The sequence below is a fragment of the Cariama cristata genome, unplaced genomic scaffold (assembly GCF_000690535.1).
Source record: "Cariama cristata isolate BGI_N322 unplaced genomic scaffold, ASM69053v1 scaffold17620, whole genome shotgun sequence".
In the NCBI taxonomy this organism is placed as follows: Eukaryota; Metazoa; Chordata; class Aves; order Cariamiformes; family Cariamidae; genus Cariama; species Cariama cristata.
The window spans coordinates 23757-50543 of record NW_009593179.1 but is presented as its reverse complement, the minus strand read 5'-3'; the positions used below and the strand labels follow the sequence as shown (position 1 = coordinate 50543).

The 26787-nt window shown below is 40.6% G+C and overlaps 1 protein-coding gene across 1 annotated transcript in view; it reads right to left on the bottom strand.

Annotated features, from left to right (window-relative positions):
- Positions 1-18205, bottom strand: part of LOC104168769 (protein phosphatase 1 regulatory subunit 12B-like) — a gene marked incomplete at its 5' end in the record, with an annotated part of 51001 nt that extends 32796 nt beyond the window's left edge. The window contains 8 exons of the mRNA XM_009709477.1: positions 352-461; positions 4806-4951; positions 5524-5603; positions 8036-8110; positions 9752-9896; positions 12306-12465; positions 15883-16001; positions 18075-18205. Of these exons, the coding sequence (XP_009707779.1) occupies positions 352-461; positions 4806-4951; positions 5524-5603; positions 8036-8110; positions 9752-9896; positions 12306-12465; positions 15883-16001; positions 18075-18205 (966 nt within the window). The remainder of the gene's footprint in view (positions 1-351; positions 462-4805; positions 4952-5523; positions 5604-8035; positions 8111-9751; positions 9897-12305; positions 12466-15882; positions 16002-18074) is intronic.
- Positions 18206-26787: the final 8582 nt, after the last annotated feature.

Here is a 26787-nt window from a genome sequence, read left to right as displayed (position 1 = left end):
CAGGAACCAGTTTTGGTGAATGATCTCCTGCTGGCAAGAGATTGGCATCAGCCATCTCAGAACTGACAGCGACACAAAGCACTTGCGGTAAGCAGGGTTTCTCTTGTGAACACTGCAATTTGCTTTGGAGGGCAAGAGATTCAAGAGGAACCTTATCGTACAAACATCTTCCTTTGTGCCAGTCCTATACTGTTGTTAACACAGCATCTTTATAAAAATTGCATACTATCATGCTTTCCTAAATTTAAGTCTTACAACTCCTCTGAAAATGGGTTTCAGAGCACCCATTTCCCAGCAAAACCTACTGCTTTCGCGCACTGTTGGAGTCCCCATTGATTCAAATTCACTTACTCTTCTGGCAGATGCAGTGAAGGAGTTGGGCTCAGGTGGTGGTATTTGCTCAGTGATGCTGGGCCTGGTTTCATGGCTGGAGTGGTTGGCAAAGGGCTCTTCCTTCCTTTCTATAATTTTAAACAAGAAGAGAAACCAAATGTTTCAGTATTGCACTTTCAAGGCCCTTCTTTACAAGCACAGTGCACACTAAACTCAAGTTCAGCGTTGCTGTGACCTCAGTACGCCTTAGATCATAAAGATGACGTTCAGCGCCAAGGTTAATCAGGGCTTCCTGCAAGGAGGCTTTCCACTTACTAAAAGATATGATGGATACATTTGCCAGGCAAAGCTTTTGAACTTCATCCCCACAGATAAGCAAAATCTTTGCAGAAAGCACCTTAAGGAGGACAGAGAATTTTGGTTTATTCACAATTTTCTTTCCTCTCAGGGACTGTTCTTCCCTTGTGAAACTTGGGAAAAGCAGAACATGCCATTCCTATTGTAGTACATGAGTATGCATCATAGCACACGTCCCCCAGTGGGCCTGGTGGTGGATTTCATTGCACAGTGCTGCTGCAGTTGCTTATGCTGGTGGGCAGAATTTTTGGTCTTCTACAGCAAAATCCATTTTTCTACATGAAGCTAGGACTGATTCCCAACAAAAATCTTTAACAGGGCTCAGAGCAAGTTAAGCAAACCCTATCAAAGCTCACAGCTGGCTCCCTGCTTGTTAGACAAGTGCATCTGTCCAGTATTAAAATTTTTTTTGTATCTATGCACCATGCTTGACACAAGAACATCCACCAGACAATACCAGGAACAGAGTAAGCAGAAACTATGTCTCCGGCAATAGGTTCAATTGACAGAGGAGTGCACAGGGCTCTAAGACAGACTATTTACCAAACACAGCCACATGCAAAGTGCCTGAGAAATGATGTACCTACATCAACAAAATAATGTCTTCCTCTCACAGCTATGAGTGCCTCACACAGCCAGGGTTTTGAAAAAACAAAGTCATTTGAAGTGTAAGCACCCAAACAGTACTAGCAAATGAGGTATGTGCAGTGAATAAAGATCTTCTATTACATATAAAAAGCAGTTTGGTATGGAGCATCTGTGAGGATGGCACCTTGGAGTGCGAAGATCAATCTTTCTGAAACAAACGTTTTCACTCCTAGAAAATAGGATTCAAAGGACACAGAAAACAGAAAAGAGCAAGCTAAGAGAAACATTTAAAAATAACAGGCAGTTAGCAGGACTCACAGATCCACAATTAAAGAGACAAAGATGCATCTCCCCTAGGAAAGTCTGCATATATTGAAGTCTCAGTCACCTTTCCCTCTCTTTCTGTTCCCTCAGAACTTCCATCCAAGTCATCTAAACAGAGTATTTAATTTCTTGAGTCTAATACTCAGATGCATTGCACTTTCAAATGGTCCTTTTAGGAAGGGGCAGTGGATTATCCATTTCTCCTTGCAGGCCTGACTTGGTATATACCAGTCCATGGAAATCCATACGGACAAAAACACTATGTGCTTGCCATTTACTGATTTCTTGAGACTGAAGTCTGTAAAACACAGGAGAATCCTTGACATTGCAGGAAGGGCAGAACAGACCTGACCTGACAGCCAGCAGGCTTTACAGGCTGGGCTAGGCTGTTCTGGAAGTTTATAGCACAGAGGTCAGCTTTTAAGGCCAAGCCTAATTACAAGGACACAAGCTTAAGTGGTAATGACAGGTTGGAAAGAACTCTAACTGTGAGCAATGTGACTGAAAGGAATCAATTGCAGAAGAAGGACAGACAAAAGTACCTTGTACCAGCAGCATGAGAGACTGCATGACCATAGGCATCGTTGTCTTTAGGGGAGGATCCCACATTTTATTTTACTAACATTTCAGCAATAAACATTATGAATTCCAATCAAAGGAAAGCAGCGAGGATTAGTTCAATCTCCTCAAAACAAATTTGATGAGACTAAAAATTTAGTTCTCTAATTCGGTAGGAATATAATTTTTCTAAAGGTTTTTTGGGGGAGAGGAGGGTGTGCACATCTTTTTTTTAAAAAAACAAAACAAAACATTGAAAGCTTCCCTAGCCTGCTTTAATTCACAGTAATTATGTATCATAGTAGCTACCAGTACAGATGACGACTATAGAATTTTATACTGATCTTTCTCTTGTTTATATACAATCCAATGCCAAATTGTTAACTGTCCTCAAGATGAACAAAATGGCATTAATACACTTAGTTTCCTTTGTTTGAAGAACATAAATTTCTTACAGAATGTAAGAAACATGGTACTCTCTGAAGCACTCCAGCAATTTCACTGCTCACCTCTTCAAATTTCTTCTCCTCCCAGAGTCTCTGCAAATTCAACAAATTTATCGCAACCTGAGACCCTTCAAAACACACCTCAAAATAAACTTCTGTATCATACTGCCAGCTTCTACTTTGTCCTGCCTTATGCTCAGTTATCAAAGGAGTTAAAGTTTTTTTGTTTAAAAAGATCACTCAAAAATATTTTGGCTTTTTTTTTTTCTCCTTCATCTGGACTTTGAACGCTTTAGAACAGCCACCTTCTATCCGTCCAGCACTGCTCAGAATTACAAAGCTATGTGAATATTAAATCTGAGAAGAAAATGAAAAGGAAAAAGGAAATAATTTCCATGTTTTCAAAAACATGCCTTCTGTATCCATTCAAGCATTTAAAATGTCTAGCAGATAATAAAGCATAATTGTTCTTAAGACTGTCTTTGCTACGAGTAATACTGTGACATTTATAATTTTCTATGAAAAGCTAATTTCATCCCTACTTATCTTTGGAGTCCTCCTATACCATGTGGGCTGATGTTGTTATCTCATTAATCTTGTTTTAAAAAGAGTACCAAAAATGTGCACCCCATTCACATATGCAACAACTGACAACTAGGTCCACATCCAGCTGGCCAAGTTCATGATCATTTTATTAGAGATTTGAGAAGTTTCCAAGGTAGAGTTTCAATTCTGATTGAAATTTCTCAAAGGAACCAATAATCTCTCTAGGAAAGAAAAGCACAGGTAACAAAGCCTGAAGCTTAATCATTACTTGAATGCTTTTTGTCTTCTATTTGTTTTAGCTTTAGTGGTTTGAAACAGATTAGTATAATGTGCTTTGCTCAGTGAATTAACTCAATAAAAAGACCTGCTCTGGTTTTACACAAAATTTAATGCTGAGTGCTGTAGCACTTTCATTGTTGCAGGATCTTATGCTGTTTCTGAATCAGTTAAACATCACATAGGTCCACTTCTTATAGCTATACAAACGTTAGAGGTCTTTTGGTCAAGTTCCTACCATGTTTACAAGAATTAGCACATAGCTATACAGGGCTGTTCTCTAGTAAAACCCTGATTTATGGAGCAAATAAATGCGACTTCTACAGCACGCCTGTTTCTATCACTGACTTCTCCACCTCACTTGCTTGATTTAAAAGCCAAAAGATTATTTCACCGTGTTACTGTCATACCCAAATAGCTTGTGTAACTACCAGCTCTGCAAAACCAGCCAGGATTCTCAACACCTCTCATACTGCAACATACATCGTAATTGATACAATTAGAACACAGGTGACAATTTTACTGGCACCAGAAGCAGGACAAAACTTTAAGTTACACTTCTCTGCAAAGGACTTATTTATTAGTATATTGCGATATAGGCCAAGCAAGCTGATGTTAAAAGTAGTTTAACCATTAAACACATCATAGTCCAAGATCCATCTCTGTTGCAGAAATACTAAGTACAAGTAAGTCTTGGCTTACTGTAAAATTAAGTATCTTTATTTAAACTTTCCGTGCTGCATGTATATGCTGTTTAAACTAATTAAAGAAGCCATAGAAATTATGGAAAAAGAATGGGAGTAGGATGCCAGCAATATGCTCTAATGTAAAGGCTAACGTGACTCAACATACTTAATCCTTATTTTCCACTATGTTTTGCAATTATTATACATCACAGTCAGAAATAAGTTCCTCATCTCTATAATTACACAGAACAGCTTCAGCCCTTCATTTCATTTCTCTGATCCAAATACAACAGGCTATTACCTTCCCACATGTTCCATTGCTTTTCTACCATCTTGCATTAACTGAAGTATTCATCCTGAAACTGGTCAACAAGAAAAAAACCCTACTGTTTAAGAGCAACCTATGAACATTGTGTTATCTTAAATTCAAGTGAGCTGGAAGTAGAAATTAAAATACTATCTGTAGCTCTTTTTTTTTTGGAAAAACTATGCTGCATTTAGAGCAGTTAGATCAGCTTTTTTTTGTACACTAGCTACAGGGTTCTCCATATTCTATTCATATACACTGGAAGGAAGACTTTCAGGATGTCTTTAACAACTAAGCAAAAAAAAAAAAAAAAAAGCAGTTCTCAAACTGATCCCCTCATTTTGCTAGGCTAATTATTAAATCCAAGACTGCACTAAGTCTTACCTGACTCCTTTTCAGCATCTGATTCTGAAACTTCATCTTCTTCAGCTTCTTCCTCTTCTTCAGAACTAGAACTGCTGGAGTCCTTGTTCTCTTCCTCCATTTCCATGGACTTCAGCGTGTCTTCCTCATAAAGAATCTTCTCTTTGCTGCAAGATACAGAAATTTTAAGGACTACCAGGCAAGCGAGTTATTTCTGAGTTGTTCTTCTCAGGAACACATAGACATGATTTGCTACATATAGAACAAGCAAAAGGACAAAATCTGTCTACAGAATCAACATCCCAGCACTTCCAGCACTGCCCATTTGCCATGGATTTCAACAACAGTCTCACATTTCCTAAATTTGCAAGCATTTCTCAATCAAAAAAAAAAGTGTTCTCTCTTTTCCTAGTGCAACACAACCCATGAACTGGGCCATCTGGCTCTGTGCAACTGCAAAGGTGCAGTTCCCAGCCCAAAGGTCAAATTGATATTCAGCAAGAGCAGAAGCTGGGGGACCAAGCACCAGCCCAACTCCTTGTTCTGCCATTCAGCGGGCATGTTAAGGAACAGCTAAACTTGTATTTGAGAGCGCTCAAATTTAAGAGAAACCATGAAATGAGTATGAACAGTAGCGAACTTTTTTTAAACCAGCTGAGGCCAGCTGACTGCTAACAGAAGAAGCTGGTCTCCCATCACTCTCCGTGTAGCTTCTTTTCAACAAAGAGGAGAGACGTACTTGGTGAAGAGTCCGCCTTGAGGCTTGCCGTTCATGTCAGCTTCAATTAACTTATTCCTCGTCTCCTTCTCACTTCGCAACTGTCAAAAAGTCCAAGAAGATTGGAGAAAGACTGAAAAGAGACATCTTAACAAGCCACCTCATCACAATCCAGTAATTATCACAGCTTAAGTCATCTCAGCCTCATTAGATGAAAAATACTGGAAGCCTTGCACTAGAGCTCCATACGGGCACAGCTACACACCCAGCACATCCTTAGACTCAAGCTGCAATTTAATAAAACCTTCAGAGAAGTCTGCAGCAGCCCCTGCTGAGACCCAGAGTCAAATCCTGACTTCCACAGTACTGCCCTGCATCTGCCCATGCAGACACAGCACTGGAGGTCTGCGCACACGAGTTTGTATGCCCATGAAATCAGGCTAGATTCAGTTAAAAGTTTGCTGCCTTTGTGGCTATTATTTACTTGCTCTCAGAGGAAAGCATTCAAGTACGCTCTGTACAGGCAACCGATGGATCTCCCATGAGCATGGGTCACTTAAATCTCTCAAATGCCAGCATTAGGTCATGGCACAAGAATACCTGTGATCACCACAGCAACTGAAATATTTTGCCCAGAGAGCAGCAGTATTAATTTTGTCACCACTGATGGACAAACCAGTAATCAAAAAATTGTTGCAGTACCTTCCAGAAGCACAGACACAGTTGAGGCAGAAAAAGGGATGGCAATTAGAGGTTCACGTTTAAGGCTGTCTCTTTTGTGTCATGTCTAGCCTAGCTATTCTTTGTCTTTTGATAGGAGCTGACACCAGGCACAAGAAGCAAAAGCTCTGCAAATTCTGAATGTGGGAAAAGCTACATGGAGTCCAGCAAAGAGCCAAAATTTGGGGTATAGCATGTTGTTAAATAGAAGAAACTGCTGGAGCACAGCAAAAGGAAGTGTAGGAAACAGCCTGCTCTATTCAGAGGTAATTCAGAGATTTGGGGAAAAAAAATCCAAACTCAAATCAAATGAATTGCTTCCAGTAAACAAAATCCCCTCTTCTCTCCAGTAACAGCAGCAAATCTTTTAGCAAGAACAGCATATTGTTCGTTACAAGCTCTAGATTTAAAAAAAAAAATCTGATTTGAGAGCCATTTTTAAAGTAAAACAATGTACTTCGAGGAATGCAGTGGAACTATTTCATCTTTAACAAATGTAAGTTTTCTAAGTAATAAAAATGGCACATGATACACACACATGATAAAATGGCATTTATATTTAAAGAAATCATATCCACTAAAAAAAAAAAGTGTGCTAAAATCTGGATTCTTCTCTTCTTCCCAGGTCTACTGTAGCTTGCCACACTCATTTAATAACTGGAGAAGGCCTTTATATAGTGCTACTATATAGAGAACAAGGAGGTTGTTAGTCCCTGCAAAGCAGGCCTAAAAATGGGCTAGCACCCATCCAAAAAAATTCCTGTCATTGTTTTCCTTTTTCTTTTCTTCTGAGGAGTGCAGTTATATGCCGAATCCTGGTGTAGTGAGATAGGAGGAAATCCAAAATACAGCACTGATAGTATTTATCAACACCTCGTTTAGGGAGAAGCTGATTAATTTTTAAAAAGTTTCTGTGAATGTTAAGGATACTATTTAAGGATGACAGCAGCTGTGTTATGATCAGAGCTTGAGTTCTACCACCCACATTGCCAGTTCCTCAAAATACTTCAGTGGGTTATATCAGCAGTGTTCTCATTATGTCCGTTTCTGAATCCAACGTTTTAAATTATACTTACTGAATTATTTTTTTTTTAAAGAAGGTTGGTTTGTTTTTTTGGAAGCACCCAAATGAGATAATTGAGTAGACCAGATGAAATAGGAAAAAATGCAATCTAAAACCAACTTTCTGGCTTGACGACTGGCTTTATTTTGATCAAGATATATTTTTGCTTTCCTTTTTTATGCCAACTTTCTGCTTACAATCCCTTTCAATATCTCCATTGCATTATGAAATGGCAATTTAATCTGGTTTTGAAATTACGAATTTTTTTAGTCCAGAATTCCCTGAAGGTCATAATTTCTTCTCTCTCAATCAAAAGTCTCCCTATTGTAAGAAAGGCAGACATGGTGACAGATCTCTTTCTCAACACTGACAGCATATTTCCTTACATGCAAACACAAAGTTGACTTGGGTAATCACTCATTAAGAAAAGAGCATTTGATGCTAGAGAGCTTGCCAGCTAACAGAAGGAACTGCAGAATAATAACAATTTCAAAGATGAACTATACATTCCTTACCAGTTTACATAATTCTGTATGTCAGCACGCTTTTGACCTTCTTGATGCAGTCAATCAGTTTTCTAGATTTCTAGCTATTAAAAATATTGGTGTAATTAAAAATTCCAAATGACTAATATAAAAAAAAAATCGCTGGGCCTCAGCTTCCTGTGTCTGTTGATGCCATATGTCTTAGAGAACACCCATGCATGAAAAGGTAATTGGAGAGGTGGAAAATGATCTGCCAGAAACTCACCACAGTCTGTTTCTTCTGCAGCATTTCTAAATGCTCAACCAGTCCCTCATCAGCCACGTCGAATGGCGTCTGGCCCTGATGTAGTAACAGAAGACAAGAGGATATCTGATACGGTATGCTGGTAATATACAAAAAAGCACTATTTACCAGTAAAGAACAAAAGTGAACATGCTCCACATCCTCCCTCCTCAAATGCTGAGTAGCATACTCTGTTTCACTCCAGAGTAGGGAAAGCCACATGACAGTGATGGTAGTTTTATGAGTCAATCCACAATCAGAGCAACCTTAATCATGGAAGTGCCGTTCCCTGATTGCTGGTGCTCAAATCTAACAGCCAGGACTAACATATTTGAGTTTCTGGGTTTCTAAAAAGGACACTCTTCTACTGAGAAGGAATGCGATCAACCTGTTCTACTGTATCATCGTGTATTTGAACATCCTGAAAGGCTGCCAATCATCAGCAGGCCAAAACATTTGGGAGCCATTTCCACATCCACGTGGATTTACAAAATAAAACAATCAGAGAAATTACTTTGGGGCACAAAACAAGAAGTTAGTTACATTTTCACCATAACTAAAGCGATCATAACCATTTAATTAACAACACGTAACGAAACCTGACGGCTAGGGATCAAGTAAATACAGGTTGTCTTGGCCATCTGACCTAGCAAGGTAACAACCCTCGGCTGGAAAAAGCAGGTAATGCAACAAATACAACTGTGTCTGTTTCTTTTCAACTCTAGCACAATACAAAACCCAAACACATTCTGAACACTTTGGAAAAGAACGTGACAGCACTTAAAACAAACAAACAAAACAAACCCCTGTACTTTGGATGCCAAAATGCTCACCACACTAAAATGGCTCCTTTTCACAGAGCCATTTCTTTTACATCGGTTTCCAGTACAGGCAGATGCACTCAAACCATACAGTGCCATACTTCTCTTATCAAATTATCTTCCTTGCTTTCATTCCCCGGTGCTGTTCCAAGTATATACAACCTCATTTCCTCCGCCAAAAGCAGCCACGGCACAACTGAATCTGCTCCAGCAGGAAGCGATTCACAGCCACTGCCTGGGCATTGCAGCAGGGAGGGGAACACAAAGAACAACCCCGGACAAGCACACGTCAGCTCTCGAAAAAATCCACAGGTTCTCAAGGAAAAACTTCTAACTATTAGGAGGGAAGAGGAATATTTTTTCCTCCTTTTCTTTTTTTTTCCCTGCCATCCTACTTTTCTTTAGTCATTTCTCACGAATTTGAGTCAATTTTTCAATTTCTCTTTTTATGACCAATATAGTACAAAAGGAAGGATTTAAAGCTGCCAGTTTCTCAACAGTTCACTAGTTTTCAGTGCCTTATACCTTAATTAGCATACTTTTTTGCACTCCAAGACTGTCTTTTTTGTTGTTGTTTAATTTGTCAGGATTACACTAAAACAGGAAGACACAGATTAGCCCCTATCCTTTCTTACAATCTTGATCCTAAAGATTAATCACTGATCTTTTCCAGTAATACCTGAAATCTTTTCTCCCTTCCTCCAGTCAAGATTCTTTATTTTCTCATGCTTTTAAATGCTTCAGCGCGCACGCTAGGAGAACTGCTCACCGTGTAACTTTGTCATGGTGTTCGATCAAGTGGTAGGCAATAAAAATCGATATTCACCTGGCTATAAAATACACTGCATATGTTGTGCCAACATCTGTGCGTACTAACCAGCTTATTCCTGATGTCCATATCACAGAGGGCCTCAGCCAGGATGGAGCAAGCTTCCTTCACTCCCCAATGCGCAGCAGCATGCAGCGGAGTCCAGCCGTCATTGTCCTGGACATTCAAATTAAACCCAGCCTGGATCAAGAGCCTAAGGAAAGAAGCAATATTGATTTCTGCCCACCCGAGAATGACTTCTCAAGATGGAAGAGTTCACAGTACGAGCCACAGAGTAGGTAGCACGGTTCACAATAAGCTAGTAGTTTCTTAACTTGTTTATTCACCTAAGCAACATCCCACTTGATGTGCTTGCAACTGTAACAGAAAAGGGCAGTAAATGAAAAGTGACTCTGTTGTAAAACCTGCTGGAATGTGTCTAATTGAAAAGGTTGCCTTTCAGTGTGTCCTAAACTGGGAGAACACCTTTCTTTCTAATCTGGCATTGGCGACCCAGTCTGAACTCCTGCTCCAGAGGATGAGAGCCACCAGACTCGCTCAGGCACTAAACAAACATCTCTGCAGACTGTCATCTCCATAACAAGGAGCCAAGCACAGAACCTGGCCTGAAAAAGCACATTTGGTAACTGCAGCTCAGTCTTGGTTCTACCAGAGAACAAGGCCACACCACAGGAACAGTCCATAAGGAGACAATGCCAGCAGGACTGCCAGCTAAGGAGCAGTGATGTTACTGTGACTGACAGATGTGAAATTTGTAAGTCAAATAACCCACATTTGGATTTTTGCAGACTAGTCCTTGCACAGTTAAAGCAAATCTTACCCAAGTGCACCTGTCTGGGAATACCCTCGCATCACATTTACTGCTGTGCACCTTCCACCCACTTCCCTTCTCTATCAGACTACAGCGTTAGCATCACATAGCATCTGGAGTTTGAATATTTAAAAACAAAACAAACAGAAGAGAGTCAATTGTAGTCTGAAGCTTCAGAGACATATGCACACTGGTACACCAGTGATCAGATGAAAGTACCGAGTAGCTCACATATCAAAACTGACTATTATCCAAGTTGCTTAAATACTGAAGAACATCCCAGGGGAATTCTGCAAGTCCGGTAAAACTGCTACTGAAAATTTCTGTCGTGGGAAATTTCACCATCCAGAGCCACTTTCCTGCAGCACAAGGGAAATCCAGCACAACTCCAGAATGGCACCAACAGTTCTGAAACTCCTGCAGGTTCACATTGACACATTACTGTGCTAAATAAACCAGTGTCATACAATAGCAGGAGTATGTTTCTCTGTGAAAGAAATTTTAAATCAGGTATTGACTTTATGTTGATTTTCCAGCTGGCAAAAGGGAGGAACATAGCTGCTAAGAGACTCATGGTCACAGACAAATTCCTCATCTCATTTGAGAGTTAGCTAGCTCCTGGCTTTCAGCCCCATTGGTTTAAGTCACTGAAATTTTGTATTTGAACTTACAAGGTAGTCATAAAATACACAAGAGTGAAACAATGTCAGGTCTCCCTGAGATCTGTTTATCATTACAACAATTATTGCCAAGGAGTAGCTGTCCAGAACTAAGTCATCCTGCAAACAGTGAATGCAGCCTTCATTGAGCAGTACCAGATATACAAACCTCCACTGAAAGTCCACAGGACTGACACCTCAAATTCAAGCGAGATTACATTTCTATTCCACATAAACTGCTTTAGATTACCGTTCTTGGGCACGGTACAGGCACAGACAGCTTATAACTCAATTATAAGCTCTAATGAGTGAATACAAATAGGAAACATGGAGAACAACAAAATTACTAGAGTTTGATAAGAAAGAGGTCTTACACATCCAGTCATGCCACTTAAAACTATGAAATTTAGGATCAAGATGGATGAATGCTTCCAGAAGGGATTTTATCGTGGGCAATAGAGTAACATTGCTGACGTTTACAGGCAGCTCCATCCATACATGAAGAGCAGAGAAGAAAGCTTTATTGTTGGAAACCTTAATTTGACCTTACCTGTAAAAATACTCACGCTTTATTGCCAGGAAACACTACATTGGGCAAGTTTATGTTCATAATAAGCCTGTTAGTGCCAGGGTGGTAGAAGCAGAACTGCTCTGTGTTGGAATTCCTCTGTCGCTGCTGACTGTTGCAGGAGCAGTAGCATTAAGGGGCAGGGGACAGTGAGATATAGGTGGACACTGCATTTTTCCACTAGACTGGTCATGTAAACTGCTGGAGTGTTTGTGATGGTCTTACAGCAGGTATTGTCATTTTGTAGGCTGAAATTGCACTTTTATCCTCTCATACTGTTTTATTACCCCAATAGTGAACATTAGACCTTCTAATTTACATCTCAGTCTCTGAAAAGCTTTAATCACTTTAAAGGCGTAGACGTATGAAAGAGAATCTTCCAGCCCCTACATATTTCCAGGTGAACCACTATGGTTGGCACATAAACCTACAGAGCCCCTTGAGAAATAGCAGCCTGAAAAAAATCTCAGTATGAAACAAATTTCTCTCAACTATAAAGGCAGATGTGTTTGTTACAAAAACCAGCCTTAATTCAACACATCAGCCCTGGGAAGAAGCTCCTACCTCATGACTTCCGAATAGCCCTTTGCCGCAGCAACGTGAAGAGCCGTGGCACCTGTTCGAGGCTGCTTTATATCTTCAATTCTCCCACTGTTCAGCCACTGTCGGGCATCCTGTAGCATTTGCTGCTCCTCTTCTTTTCTCGCCAGGTCTAGGTCTACACCTGAGAAGGTGAAGCACAGAAAAAGGAATTATCAACTGAAAGCTCTCATGAACACGTTAAACTTACCCTATGTTTCACTTGCTATACAACAGTAGTAACTTCTTTGTAATCTTCCACAAAAATCAGCAAAAGCATTTTCTAGGAATTGGGAGAACTACTCCACCACTGACAAAGACTTCAAAGCTGTCTGACTTAAAAAAACCAAACACACAAATCAACTCCCCAAAAACCTAACTACTAGCTCAACTGTCATCCAACTACGAGTGGAAGGATTGTGCTCTAAATATGCAGTGTCCTAGATTGAAATAGCCAAGTCATGAACAACAGCCTAACAAACTGAATTAAACACTAGTGTGAGTATAATCTACAGTGAAGATCTGAAGAGATGATCCTAAGATGTCTCCTGCAAGAGCAGCACAACCCCAACTGTATGGTCACTTAAAATTCAGTACAATTTGCAAGCTGCACATATGGAGATCTCTGTACTGCACCAGACCCATTCGTGCCAGGCACATGAAAAGAAATATTTAGTTAATTCCACCAAGCAGTAAACCACTAGATTCTGAGAAAACATAATTCTAAATGATTTTGGGGATAGAAAGCAAAAAAAATAATCTAATCTAATGGCTTAAGAGACCTGCTTTAGATGAAATCAGATCAAGTAAGTCCATCAATACACAAATCTGGTATAAGAGAGACATGGACTATGGGACTTTCTGATAACAAGAGGCACAAGTTTCCCACCCTAGGAAACAACTGCTACTGTGTGGAGAGGTCAGGCAGGTCTGGCTGATGGGCTGTGCCAATCATCGCTAAACCAACACGAAGCAAAACTATCTTAGACTTGTTTTTGTAAGTGGAGTTTTCATGATAATGAGGTCATGTAAGGACAATATCAGTCAGAAGTCCAATACAGTTCCATACAAGATTAATCAGACTACAGCTTGCTGACTCAGGAAAAAATATGAAGAAGATGGCAAATCTCAAAAATCACGAAGGCTGTTGAAGAGCAACTGTCCCTATGGATTAGTTCTTTCAGTGTAAGAATGACGTGATTGCCAATTAAATTATGGGGCATGAGGTTTAACACAGAACAAAAGAAAACACTTATCAACTCAGAGTCTAAACTGTGAAACCGACTACTAGAGGATGTTGCAAAGATTAGAAATACAACTGGTTTCAGAACAAGGATCAGACAAATTTGTAGTTATTGAACATAATGCTATACATGCCAGGAGTTCCCAAGAAGGACTGCGCAAGTTCGTCAACCAGAAAGCCACGGGGGATTCATGAGTACACAGAAAGCCCATCTGGCTCAGGAATTCCTTGAGGCACAGTGGCTGAAGGCTGGGAAAATGTTTGGGAAGGGAAATCACACACGCTTGTCCTGTTGTTACAGTTTGCAGCAGGCTTCTGCTTATAGCTACTGTCGAAGACAGGCTACAGAGCTGGATGGACGCTTATTTAAAGTTTACACCACATTTACTCAAGCAGTTATGATCCTTTTAAACTGTGTCAATGGGAAGCTTCTCGGTGGAGACAGATGGTTGTTTCTGGGCATGTCAGCAGGATGCCGCTAACGTGGTGAAGCAATGAAAAAGCCAAGCAGAATCCCAAGAAGTGTAAGGCAAAATATCTGCAGCTGAGGCAGAATTACTTCCTTAATGTCCTGGAAGGTTTCAACCATGTTATTACCACGTACAGTTCTTGATACCCACTTCAAAGAAAGACAAGTTACACTGATGTAAAGAAAGGATCTCTATCTTTCTGGGCATCCAAGGAAGCCTGACTGCAGAGAGGAGACAGGCATGGTCTGGACAGCCCAGTAAAACAAATGCTGACTATAGACACAATTCTTCTTTTCAAATATGTGAGTAGATTAAATGTAAGTGAGAAGGGCTACTGAAGCTTATTTGAAGTGGAGGGGAAATGAGAACAAAATAAGAATAACCTTGTCACAAATACCACTAGACTAGAAAATGAAAAGTTTCTATTTACCAGAAGGAACATGATCCTGTATCAATCTTCCAAGAGGAACAGCAATACAAATAACAAGTAGCTTTCAGATGGACAGCTATAAACTCATCATGGGAACAGTAACATGGTTGACAAAGTAGCAACCGACTAATCTCTTCCCAACTATACCTGAAAATAGCTTCAAAAACAACTAACCACCGTGTGCCAAGCAGAATACATGTTAGAGAGGACTGGATTCAATCCAGTACGTAAACAACCCCAACACCAACCTGCAGTCATAAAATAATCTAGACTGGAAACAATCTTTGGGGCTCTCTAGCCCGAATCCCTGCTCAAACGAGAGTAACTTCAAACCTAGACCAAATTCCTCAGAGCTGAATGCAGTGGAGTTTTGACCGCCTCCAATGGTGGAGATTTCACAAATTCCCTGGGTCCCTCTTCCAACACCATACCACTTTCCTGAGAAACACTTTTCCCCATATATTATATACATCTCTCTCTCTCTCCACATATCTATATATCTCCAGAACGTCCCATGTTCAAACCTATGACTTTTCCCTCTCATCCGGTCACTTTGCAGCTCTGAGAAGACTCTGGCTCCATTGCCTCTGTATCTTCCCTCAAGGTAGTGGAGGACAGCAATTAGATCCCCCTCTCAATCCTCTCTTCTCAAGGTTAAATAAGTAGTCCCTATATCTCCAGTGTGGATAGTCTGGTCTATATCAGCTCAATCTGTCTCAGTTCAACACTACCTACATAGTTGAGATGAATGCCTCCTGAAAAAAACATTCCTGATGAACTTCATAGATAGGATTTAAACTTCTCATGCATATGTACAGATGCCTAACCACTTGCAGTTGAATTCCATGAGGATGAAGAAAATTTTACACTGATAAAGCATTTCTTAATTATAACACAAGTTTCGCTAAGATGTTTCCAGTGATGTTTTTGCAGGGACAGGACAGAGAGCAGCCCCTCAGACAGGCATACTTGATGAGAAAGGAGAAATAGCAGAGCAGATGGGCTGCAGAAGCAGCCTAGGAAAGAATCAGGATAAAGCGGGTCACTCCAGCCCAGGCATAATCATTTCCTGGTCCCTAGTCTTGGCAGGGCCATAAATCTCACCTCTGTATTATCAAGTCTTAGTGAAACAAGACCTTTCATTGATACCAGAGGTCAGAATTAAATCTCACTTTAAAAGCAAACAGATCTAATGAATCAGATTTCACTACTGTGGTGTCTTGCTTGGAAGAATCGTACGGACAGATACTGCACACCACAAACCTTCTGCCTCTGTTCCGCTACCAAAGCAAAATTTGTCTGTTGCCTCTTGGACCAGATTTCAGATCTCTTCACCTACAGACAGTAAACCAACAGAATTTTCTCATAAAAACTCTTAGAGGTCTAACTCTGACATATTCAATCCCACTACTGATTTACCTTGTTTCTTTACTTGTTCCAGAAGCAGGTCCTTCATGGCTGCTTCCTCTGCGATGTCAGATGGGACTTCACCTTCACTGTTCACAGCAGCCACATTGGCTCCATGACCAATTAAGTACCTATGTGAATGAGACCCATACCAATGTATTAGACCTTGTGTGCAGGCTTCAGTGCAACTTATACAGTAAATCAAGCAGCAGAACAAAAATATTTGGCTTGCTCATTTAAGTTCAATTACCAAATGAGTACTTTATTCTTATCAAATTTATAGAACTAAAAAAGTTCTTTGTTAAATGCAAGGCTCCTGGGTCAGTGGCTCAGAGTTTCTATTTCTCTATAGTTATTCAAATACCCCTACTTCCTGTACTAATCTGATCGATTATGGGTTTTAAAAAAAATGAATTAAAAAAGATAACCTAAGCCATCATAAATTTTCTTACTTTTTCTTTTTTTAACTGTACCAAAAGTCCATTCAAGAAGAATTAATGTCTTCTTTGGCTTGTATATCTTGTAATCAGTAAAATTCTGGGAAGTAAAAGAAGTATCTGTTTACACACACAAATCTAGGAGGGTGAGGTTGCTTCGTTTTAAAATTTCTTTTCAATGCCTTTGAGAAAGTTATCAGTATTTAAATGTAACTTTTTGGTAACTGCAGTGGATTAAATATATAAGCACGATATAACTGGTAAAGAATAATAACATCTTTCATTTGAAGAACTAGTATTTGGGAAGAAGAAAAAACAAACTGATAAACAATCATCCAAACAGCTAGGAATTGTTCCAGGAGGAGTACTATACACAGAAATAAATGAGCCACAGAAGATTTTTGTTGTTGTTGTTACACTATATTGTAGAGGACTATCTTGAGAAATACTATTCTCTTCCCTTATTCTTCTAACCTATAATGCAGCCTTTATCTCAGAAAAATTATTTCAGCTGGGAAACTACAATTCACATTTGCCTATTCTTTTGTTCCAGTTATTCTAGCACTCCAGGTCACATATTTGAGCAACTCTCAAAGTCTCAGAGCAACTTGTTGGTGCACAACAGGTAGTCTGCTATTAGTATCTTCTCTAGGACAAACAGACTATTTGTCCTTTGTGAGCATAATGAGCTCTCAAATCAGACGCAGAACATTGTTTAAATCACTGGAATCAGATACTGTGCCAAGAAGAGTCAAATCTTTGTTGGGAGTCATTTATAGCAGGTTATTGCTTTGCTTTAAATATCTACTAGACAAAACTCTGTTGTATTTACTGTCTCTTCTTTCAACTGTATTTTAGGTTTGTACTCACTAGATTATCTAATCTCTCTACAGCAGGCCACAGAATTTCACCTGGTTGTGTCCAAACCAAGCCCAGTATCTTGCATTATAAACAAAATCAAGAAAAAAAGATAACAACGCTCCAAGCAGCTACTTTTATCTACTTCTCCATCTTTTGTCAGACAGAATGCAAGAAACAGAAACATAGGATCTGAATCTGAAGAAAAAGAAATGATGCTGTTGGTATATTGGTGGCTGCAGAGCCCAGAATATTGCATTTCTCTCTCAAAAGTCTCCACACAACTGCAGTACCGCTCACATGGGCCTGTCCGTGGTAAGAAAATGTAGTTGCTTTGCAAAGTCTCAGAACAAGGGTAAGTGTTGGTGCAGTCCCCTTTTGAATTGTTCTCTAGTACGCCACGTATCTACTATTTGGGTTTACACCAGAATAGTCATATGCATGTAATTACACCAACCTACATTTTGTACAGAGACAGAATTCTTTTCAGTTAGAGGAATAAAATCCCAAATTGCTCTCAGGTAACACTTAAAATTCTACATGGGCTCCCCGCTGACAGAAGCGCACAGCAAAGACAATCAGCAGCAGCAGAGCTGTGCTTCATTACACATCTCTGTATTAGTGTGCCTGCCTCTCAGCCATCGTGTTTCCCTTTTGCTTGGCATTTTAGCTGAAGTATCTAATGAATCATAAGTCACTGTAATGGGATCAGCAAAAGGTGACCAGTTGCAGGCTCCACCTTAGACCTCACAAATGAAGAACTCAGTAACAGGAGAAATGCATCTGTTTTCAGTATTGCTTCCCAAGACATTGTGTAAGTCTCAGAGCATCAATCACCTGTGTACTTGCTCTGAAGATGAAGATGTGGAAAACGTCATAAATACCCAGAAAAGCCTGAAACTCACTCACTCTGCTATGTTCAGATAGCCACACGATGCCACTGCATGAAGAGGGGTCCAGCCCTCGTTATCTTGCTGGTTCACATTGGCTCCATTTTCTACAAGGAACTTCACCATGTCCAGATTCTCATCTATACAGGCCTGAGGGAGAAAGGAACGGGGGACATCCAGGGGAGGGAAGGATTGAAGAGAAAAGGAAGAAAAAAAGAAAAATAAAGGTGTTGGTATTAAATCAAGCGTACAACCTCCATTTGCAGTTTATTGGCAGCAGGTAATTCCTGGCCTGAATTTCCCACACTGTGAGCTAGCACACCTTAAGGCAGCGTGAATCTGTGAACTCAAATAAATAAATTTCAAGACTTTCAAAAATTAATTGTAACTCAGAAAGTCCCGAGGTGGACAGCCTCTAAATTTGCTCAAGCTTTACTTCTCACCAATTGATCTGTTTCCTTCCTCTCTCCCACACTGTTAACTCCCTGGAGCGAGGACGCACTGTAAAATGATATATCTGTATTAGTTTTAGGTAGGGCATCAAATTCCTCTAAGCAAGGCAAGCTATGTATTTATTTAGAGTACACGGTTCCCTCAAAATGTCAATGAAATAACATCATAACAATGAACGAAATGAGATATCACTAGTGGTAGGCATGAGCAGGGAAAGCATGAGCTCAAGCAGCTTGACTTCAGCAGACCATCTGTATACTGGCTGTTGCCCTTTATTGATGTAACCATAGCAAAAGCAGAATTTTAGTTAGTAACTTCTTTATTCAGCAGTATCTATTCATTTTCTTGCGTATAACAAAGTACAACCCTGTTAGCTCTACAGACCCTGTGAGCTACTGAAGAGAACGACAACCCTTTATTAGCTGCTGTATTAATTCCAGAGCCTGCATTTAGAGAGACCTGCTGGCTTTGAAGTTGCCAGAAGAAAATCTAGCTAGATTTTCAAGTCTCAGCAGTTCTGTTGGGTGGAATTCCTCCTTCCTCAAATTCCTGGCTACAGCACGTTCTGCATTGCATTTACAGTTCATTGAAGGCTGCTATTTAAGGATGAGCTGGCAATTTAATACATACGTCCAAATGTACGTGTCTCAGCTGAGAAGCACCAAGCGTGACCAGGAACCAAAAGGACTGGCTTTTACTGCATGTCCATCTACAGGCAGAAACCTAGTTCCTCATTACAATCAGTTTGGTCGAAATTCCTCCAAAGTCTCAGTACTTGATCTTTTTGCATAGCTTGATGTGGGCACATCTATCAGCTACGGCAGTCAGATGACTTCCAAATGATCGTTCTAAAATGAGCAACGCTAACTATCCATTCCTAACCTAGCAAGTAATGAAAATGAGGAAACTGTCTCTAACCAACACCTTCCTCCCGCAAAAGAGACAATCCTGTATTATCTAACACATTCACCTATGCTGCATTGCTTATTTCAAAGGAGAGGCATGTCCTACACCAGGACATCCAGTTCTTGATATTGCCACTGCAAGAACAAATCCCAAACTAGCCTTTTACCCCGCAAACACAAGTTACTCCCACATTTGCTTGGTTCACAAGTAGCCGTGCAGAAGACTAGTTTTTAAATCTCTAAGGAAGCATGCTCCAGAAAACAAACTCCTAGCACAGTTACTTGGCAAACACAAGAAAACACAGGTTATGTCTACGGCACTAGAAAAGCATGCCCCAGGAGCGGACTCAAGCACCCAAGTCCCAACTGAGCCTTTGCTGAAGCATTAGCATGTTTCTTGGCTCGGTTTTAGACTGGTTTACCTTAACCTTTGCCAGAAAAAAACAAGTGTAATTCTAGAAATAGTTTACTTCAGGGACTGCTCCAAACCCAGAACGGATGAGACTGCCCCTGGGTTGGCTCTGTCCACCCTGCTTGGTCCGTCGACACTCTCCCACCCTCAGGCATGAAAACAGCTTCGTCCTGTAAACCCAGCTCTAGGGGACTTCCCCTTAGATTATTTCAGGCAGGAGAACTGGAAAAAAAACCACAACCACCCACCCAAAACAAAAATCTTGGGGACTGAAGAACATCACACTGAGGTTGGAGGAATCCCAGGTCCAAGCACGATGGGGTAAGACATGGTTAGGTCTGAGCAATGTGGATGCAAACCAGGTTCTACCATCAGTCTCAAGAACAAGGTTTGTTCCTTGGTCCTCCTCTATTTAGAGCATCTGGTCCAACCCCCCGCCTCAAAGTGGAGCCAAATTTGATGTCAGATCAGGTTGCTCAGGGCCTGCTCCAGCCAGTTTCTACCGTCTGCAAGGATGCAGACTCCATGGCCAGTCTGGGACTCTGTCCCAGTGCTTCCCATCCTCTCAGTGAGTAATTTTTCCTACTATCTCATCAGGATTTTTCTCGCTGCAACCCACGTCTCCTGCTGCAGTAGTACAGATGTGCCCTCAAAGTCTCAGCAGGTGCTGACAGCAGGAAACACAAGCCAGATATTCCTACTGTACAAGGGAACTAACGTGTGCCCAACATATATGCGATTAATTTTAAGACATTCTAGAAGGGATACACTCCTGATTTCCATAATCCTGCAAATTACGCAAACAAATCTGTTAGTAGCTTATGTCCGTCACAATGCGTTCAAATGCAGTAGGAAGGTAGAGTATGCGATGCATGCAGAGGTGGATATGGATAGACACAGGAACATAATAATCCCTTCTCAGTTCCAGGAACAATTTTTTGGGAATTCAAGCCTGAGCCTGCAAAAAAAAAACTTAGAGTTAATCTGTATTTTATTGCCACCCCTATTTATTGTGATATACTTCAAGTTTTCCTCCAACTCACCTCAAATAAACTCAAATAAATTACACTTACAATCTTACTGATGAGTTATTTACATTTTGACCTGGGAACACAACCATTACATATCACTTTTAAAATAAAACTGACTTCATCTAAAAACGTATTGTTCCAAGAATAGCCAAGAAAAGTTCGCCCACACAGTGGTTTCTTTTGAGCACAACCACTTCTGGCTGACTGAAGAATTATAGCCCCAAAGAAGAATTTTATCAGCGTGGCTCTGACAAAGCAGCGAGGTAGACGTTTCATGCTTGTGCATACTTACTGTTCTGCTGTGTTTGTTTGAGTATTACCTGCAGTTTGAGTGTAAATCTAAATTTAGACTGAAGAATGTCTCGATATTGTGAGCTTTGTGCGTATGTTATAAGAGAATTATATTTACACTGTTTATCATTTAAACCACCCAAATACACCCAACTACATCTGCACATACTGGGAATCGGCCAAGAGAAAAGACCAGTTCTTGCTCAAGCCACTGGACATACTGGACTCTAAAATTAAATATCTGTTTAGATGCATAAAAGAGCCACCCTTTTAAATTTCTGCCTGCTATCGCCCTCATTGTTCTGTTGGTCCCTGTCTTGCGTGGTTCCTATGGAATGCATGCTAGAAACAGAAGGGATAATGGGATCAAATCCCACCTGTTCCTACACAGAAATCCACAGTAATTTGACTCGCCCAGCTTCTGAAGAGATAAAACGATGACAAAGTGACAAAGCTACATGGGTGCTGACAACAGCAGGCATTCACTCGCTTTCCCAAGGGAACCATAACGCATTTCATGCTCGCTGTTTGCATTTACCGTGAAGATAAAGCCAAGTGCAAAGGTGTATTAAGTCCTTAATGGAGTAGCAATGTATTCTTTTATAGCTAAGAAAAATAACCCTCACTCCACCCTATGTATCACGAAAAACCGCTGTTCAGGTTATGTGATCAAGCAATGTGACACTGTTTGGCAAATATTTATTTTAGTATTAGTTAGTGGCACATAAGAATGACTGCGTTAACATTAGCAGGTATGACTTCTTGCATGCCTAAAGTATTGAAATGCAAGAATTTCTCGCATTTTTGTAATACTATGTAATACTAATTATATTGGCCAAGATTTTAAAAAGTGAGGTGGAGAAGGAGTTTCAGCAAATGGCATTCAACCAACACAGGTACCGAATAACCCCTGTTCAGTTCTGAAAATCTCATCATTGTCTCATGTAAGAAACTATGAGGCATAGGATTATTTGCATCATTTTTTAGTCAGACACCCTAAAAGAACACACTGCTTGTATCTTAATATGCTATGACATATTTGACACATCTTAGAGTAATAATTATAAGGCCAACAATTGGGATAACAAGTAAAACTGGTATTTCTAAAGATCTTCTAAACTTTAAGAACCTTAGAAAACATGTATAAAAGTTACGACAGATTAAACGGCAGCCTTTAGGGACCATAATGTATTTCTGTGTATACTTTTAAAGTGTCAACTGATTAACACTTACATGTTAACATAGAATTCATACTTGCACACACATTAATGGTATTAATAGCTTCATACATGACATCGTTTTACCAAGCTATAAATTAAAGAACAGAAATTCTCATGGTTTAGAAGCATTCAGGGCACACGCTCGCCCACCTATAATTTTTGAGAGCCCTGACTGCTGACACCCCTCCAGAAACATTGCTGTTGCTTGTTTTATTGTCCTCATCTGCCAAAACTACACGCTGCAAAACATCACTTAAGAAAACCGCATTCACTGAGATTCAGAGTGTAAAGTTCATCTTCTGGCTAAGAAAAATGGGTTACCTAAGGTTACTGGAGGAAGGAGAAGAGGACAAAAAGGAAGTAAAAGGGGTAGATGTGTCCTCCTTTAAGTACTATTAATCCTCCAACCTTAAATTTAGGATAGTGGATAAGTTTAGTAACCTGAGAGGATCTATCGCTATGCAAAGTTCTCCTTTTTTATTTGATACAGCTTTCCTTGGGAACATTGTAAGAATAACTACACTGGCCAGCAATATTACAAAGCAGGCACCTGCCCCTTCAATCCCTAAAGGTAAGAAAGAAAGTAAAAAAAAGTTGGTTGAGAAGTAACATTGCCTTTTTGGTAGGTAGTTATTTAATGTGAGGAAATACTCCCTCTCCTAAATTGCCCTTGAAATTTGCTCTGCGTAAAGAAAAATACACACACAGATAGGCTTAATTCTTTCAATTTTCAGCCCTGCTAACTCTCAGCTGCTTGGTTACACATGTACAAGAGGCTAAGAGTTAGGTTAACTACAGTGCCCAGCATTTTTGTCTCTAAATTTTTAATTCCTTAACTTCTTTCTCTGTAAAAGATAAAATACAACCTTCAAGGCGATGCGACAGGGTGGGGGTATGCGGTGACTATCTTTCCCTCTAATCGGAGATCTTCAGCAGGCTAATCTCTTGCCATCCTTGTATTTTTCTTGGCAGCCGGTGAGCTCCAAGTGCTTCTGGAACGGCACTAATGTATTACAGTTTTAGCAGTCTTTGATGCAAACTGCATCCAGTGCCCAGAACTACCCACTAACCACTCAAAGAAAGTTGGCTCATATGATTTAAATCCCAGGCATCGCTGGGCAAGTCTCCATCCACTGCTCATGGTGTTCCTCCAGCTCCTGGCAAGGGATCAGCATTTAGCAGTTTTTCCATAGGGAGGAAGTGCTCAGTTTCTAAAATTTGCAGATACGGCATATTAGTTTCCCCCTCTTAGATAACAGGTGTAGCCCTTTACAGCCAGGGACACTCACTGCATGTATTTTTTTTGCCAGTAGCTACTGCCAAGGCATTCTTCTTTCAAGCATGAAGTTTACATTACAATAACGAAACGAGGGACACCAGGAAACGTTACAGAACAACTCTGCAAAACTCTGCTCGTCTAGCAAGGCTTGTTCAACAACCAGACAAAATCTGATCTTTATCTTGAATGAAACCTCATTATTATAATAGTATTGTTAGTGTTTGCTCCTTCCTTAGAGCATACAGAACACACAAGCGTCGTCAAACTTCTGATGAGTATCAGCAACACAACCGCTCCAACTGCCTGCCAAGGTTTTTGGTTTGCATATCTCCTGGGCATGCCCCATGGGACAGAGATATGAAGATCAGGGAGTAAAAGGAGCCAGATGGAATGAGACTCAAGGATTCAGAAGACCAAGAATCAAGCTCCAACAAGGTGTAAACAGTACAATACTACTCACTTTCTACAGGGTGCATCTCATTTAGGAAAACCCCAGCCTAGGACTGCTGTTATGTTCCCACTATACAACAAATACATACAGGATAGCAGTGAGGAGAGCAACTAAACCACCTGACAAATTCCTAAGCAATTACCTGGGATCAGCTGAGTGAGGGAAAAAAAAATAAAAAAATTTCTCACCTCCCCATGGAAAAAGGGGGATGGTTAAAAACCCAGAAGAACACAGAAGCCATGGCAATAATCACACATCAGCAGTGGTGCCACATTAAAGCAAATGTGTTCTCCACAACTTACCCAGTATTATGGTAGTTTAACATAAATACATGAACAACATTCAGTGCAAGCGTCTGCAGGCAGAACAGTTCTCGTCAGCGTTTCGGTAAGAGCTCCTCAGCAGCACAGGCACGTCAGCTGCTGTCTACCTGCACAACTCAGTAGCACTGTGTACAGTAGCACATGTAACAAGGGTGAATTTGGCCGAGAGGATATTGCATTTCTAAATGCAGCCCCATTGAGTCAATATTTAGTTTACAAACAGTATGTCACATCACCCAGTGTCATATGATCATGCAATAAAATAGTAGCAGTGTGCATACAAGAGCTTGGAATCAAAGTCAGCCAGGAAAGCTGTAATAACTGCTGTGGTTTTAATTTTGGCTATAATTAATTCCCTGGTGCTCCCTCCTCGGTTGGTCAGAATTTGAGAGAGTGAGCCTATGCATTTTCTCAAGGCGGAGGAAAGATGCAAGAAGGGAAAAGAAGAAATGGCTACATGCTTGGCTTCTGTGTTGTGTGTTTCTACTATGAATACATCAGTCTTGTGACAGAACCTTATCTCAGTGACTTCTCTGTAGAAGAGTGAAAATCTCGTAATCCTACCATGCTGGATTCTCAGGTAGCAGTCCTCATGGTTCCCACATAGAAATCATACTTGGCAGCTCTGCTTGTCACATGTAAATACAATATGTAAACTAGCTAGTCAGAGACATGCCAGCTTTTTTAATCGAGCATTAGGGATGTCAGGCCAGTAGAGGCCATGCTTTGTCTCTTCTTAATTGCTCCAGTATTCATCTCTTGAGCCTTCCAGGAGTATGGTACCTCTTGGCCTGTGCAAAACCTTGTTGTTAAATCATATTACTCACAAAACCCCCACTATTAATTCTTTTACCAGATTCTCCTCCAATCCAGAATCATGCATCGATACCATATTTAAAGCTCTTTATACATCCAGCCCTCCCTGACACGGTTCGTCTCCCTCTGTTCCATCACTGATCCAAATTTCTCGTAACTCTTAAGTCAAAGTATTAACAAACACCTCTGAGATTCTTCCATACAACCCTACATGCATGGTATAGCATTCTTGCACTGATCTTCAGGACCCTTCTTCATACGTCAGTTTGCACAGAAACCCACTCCACTCTTCCACGTGGTGAAACAGTTTATATTTTAGACGACGAGATCCTCAGAGCAGGGACCATCTGCAATTGTTTGAAGAGTACTCAGGTTTCAACACACAACAGTGCCAGTCCGGTAAAGAACAGCAACGTATGTACCACTGAATCACTGCAGTGGGAAAGGACCTTAGGAGACTTTTAATCTAATACCTTCTGCTCAAGGCAGGGTCTGCAGTGAATTCTCACCAGCTTTCTAGGCTGTAGATGTGTGTATGATATGTATGTGTGTGCATATACGTACATACATATGAACACAGACACTCATATTTTTTCTTTGTAAATCCAGGGAACCTTACAATGCCATTCTGATCCAGAACTGACTCACCTCCATTGCTTAGATGCTTTATTTGCCCAAGCCTCTAGCTTTCTCCTCCCGAAGACGTTCTCATGCTGGAAATCTGACCTAGACTCATTTGGTGGCAGAGGCTGCACCACCCACGAGCTACAAAAGATTCTGCATTAGATATGGGGCAACAAAAGTGGGTTTTGTTCATACAAACCAAGCACACCCGTTCCTAACACTATCAGTGGGACCGTTTTTGACAAGATCAGATCCACATCACACTCAAATGGCTTAAAAGGTTTTATTTGGGCTAAATGAAGAGCCAGAGAGTTATTGCAGTGAATACAGCCCATAAAAAACACTAAACTAAAAGCAGAACATTCTCTGTGTGCATGCAAATGCAGTCTTGAACTCAACCCGAGACCTCCACAACAAGCTTAAGTAGGTTTAAGTCCAGGTTGCCGGGGTCCCTCCTGCCGCAGCCATATGCTCCCACACCTTGCCTTGCACAAGATCTATTTCATCTACATTTTCAAAGTGTAAAGAAAGGGATGTATCCAGAGGGTGTTGCCTGTCTAAGCTAGGTGGGATGTATTACCCTCACAGTACCTGTCCTTTCCCACTGCCTGCAGACCAGCGTAAACCCGTTTACAACAGGATGGGATGAATCCCACCCTTGATGACTTACCAGCAGTCACATGAGAAGCCTCCAAGAGCCAAGATTTACCAGGTCACTCCTTAACCTGATGCTTGAGATGGTTTTCTTTACCACAACCTCATGCTGTATGATTAGTGCAACTAGAGCTTTTTGAAGAGTTTTAGAAACAGCTAAGGAGTTACTGCAAACCAGAGGATGACATTGATACCAGCAGCAACATTAACTGTTAATACACTTGGTTGGAAGAATTAGCAGGCCTGTTAAGTCATGCTGTCACAACACATAGG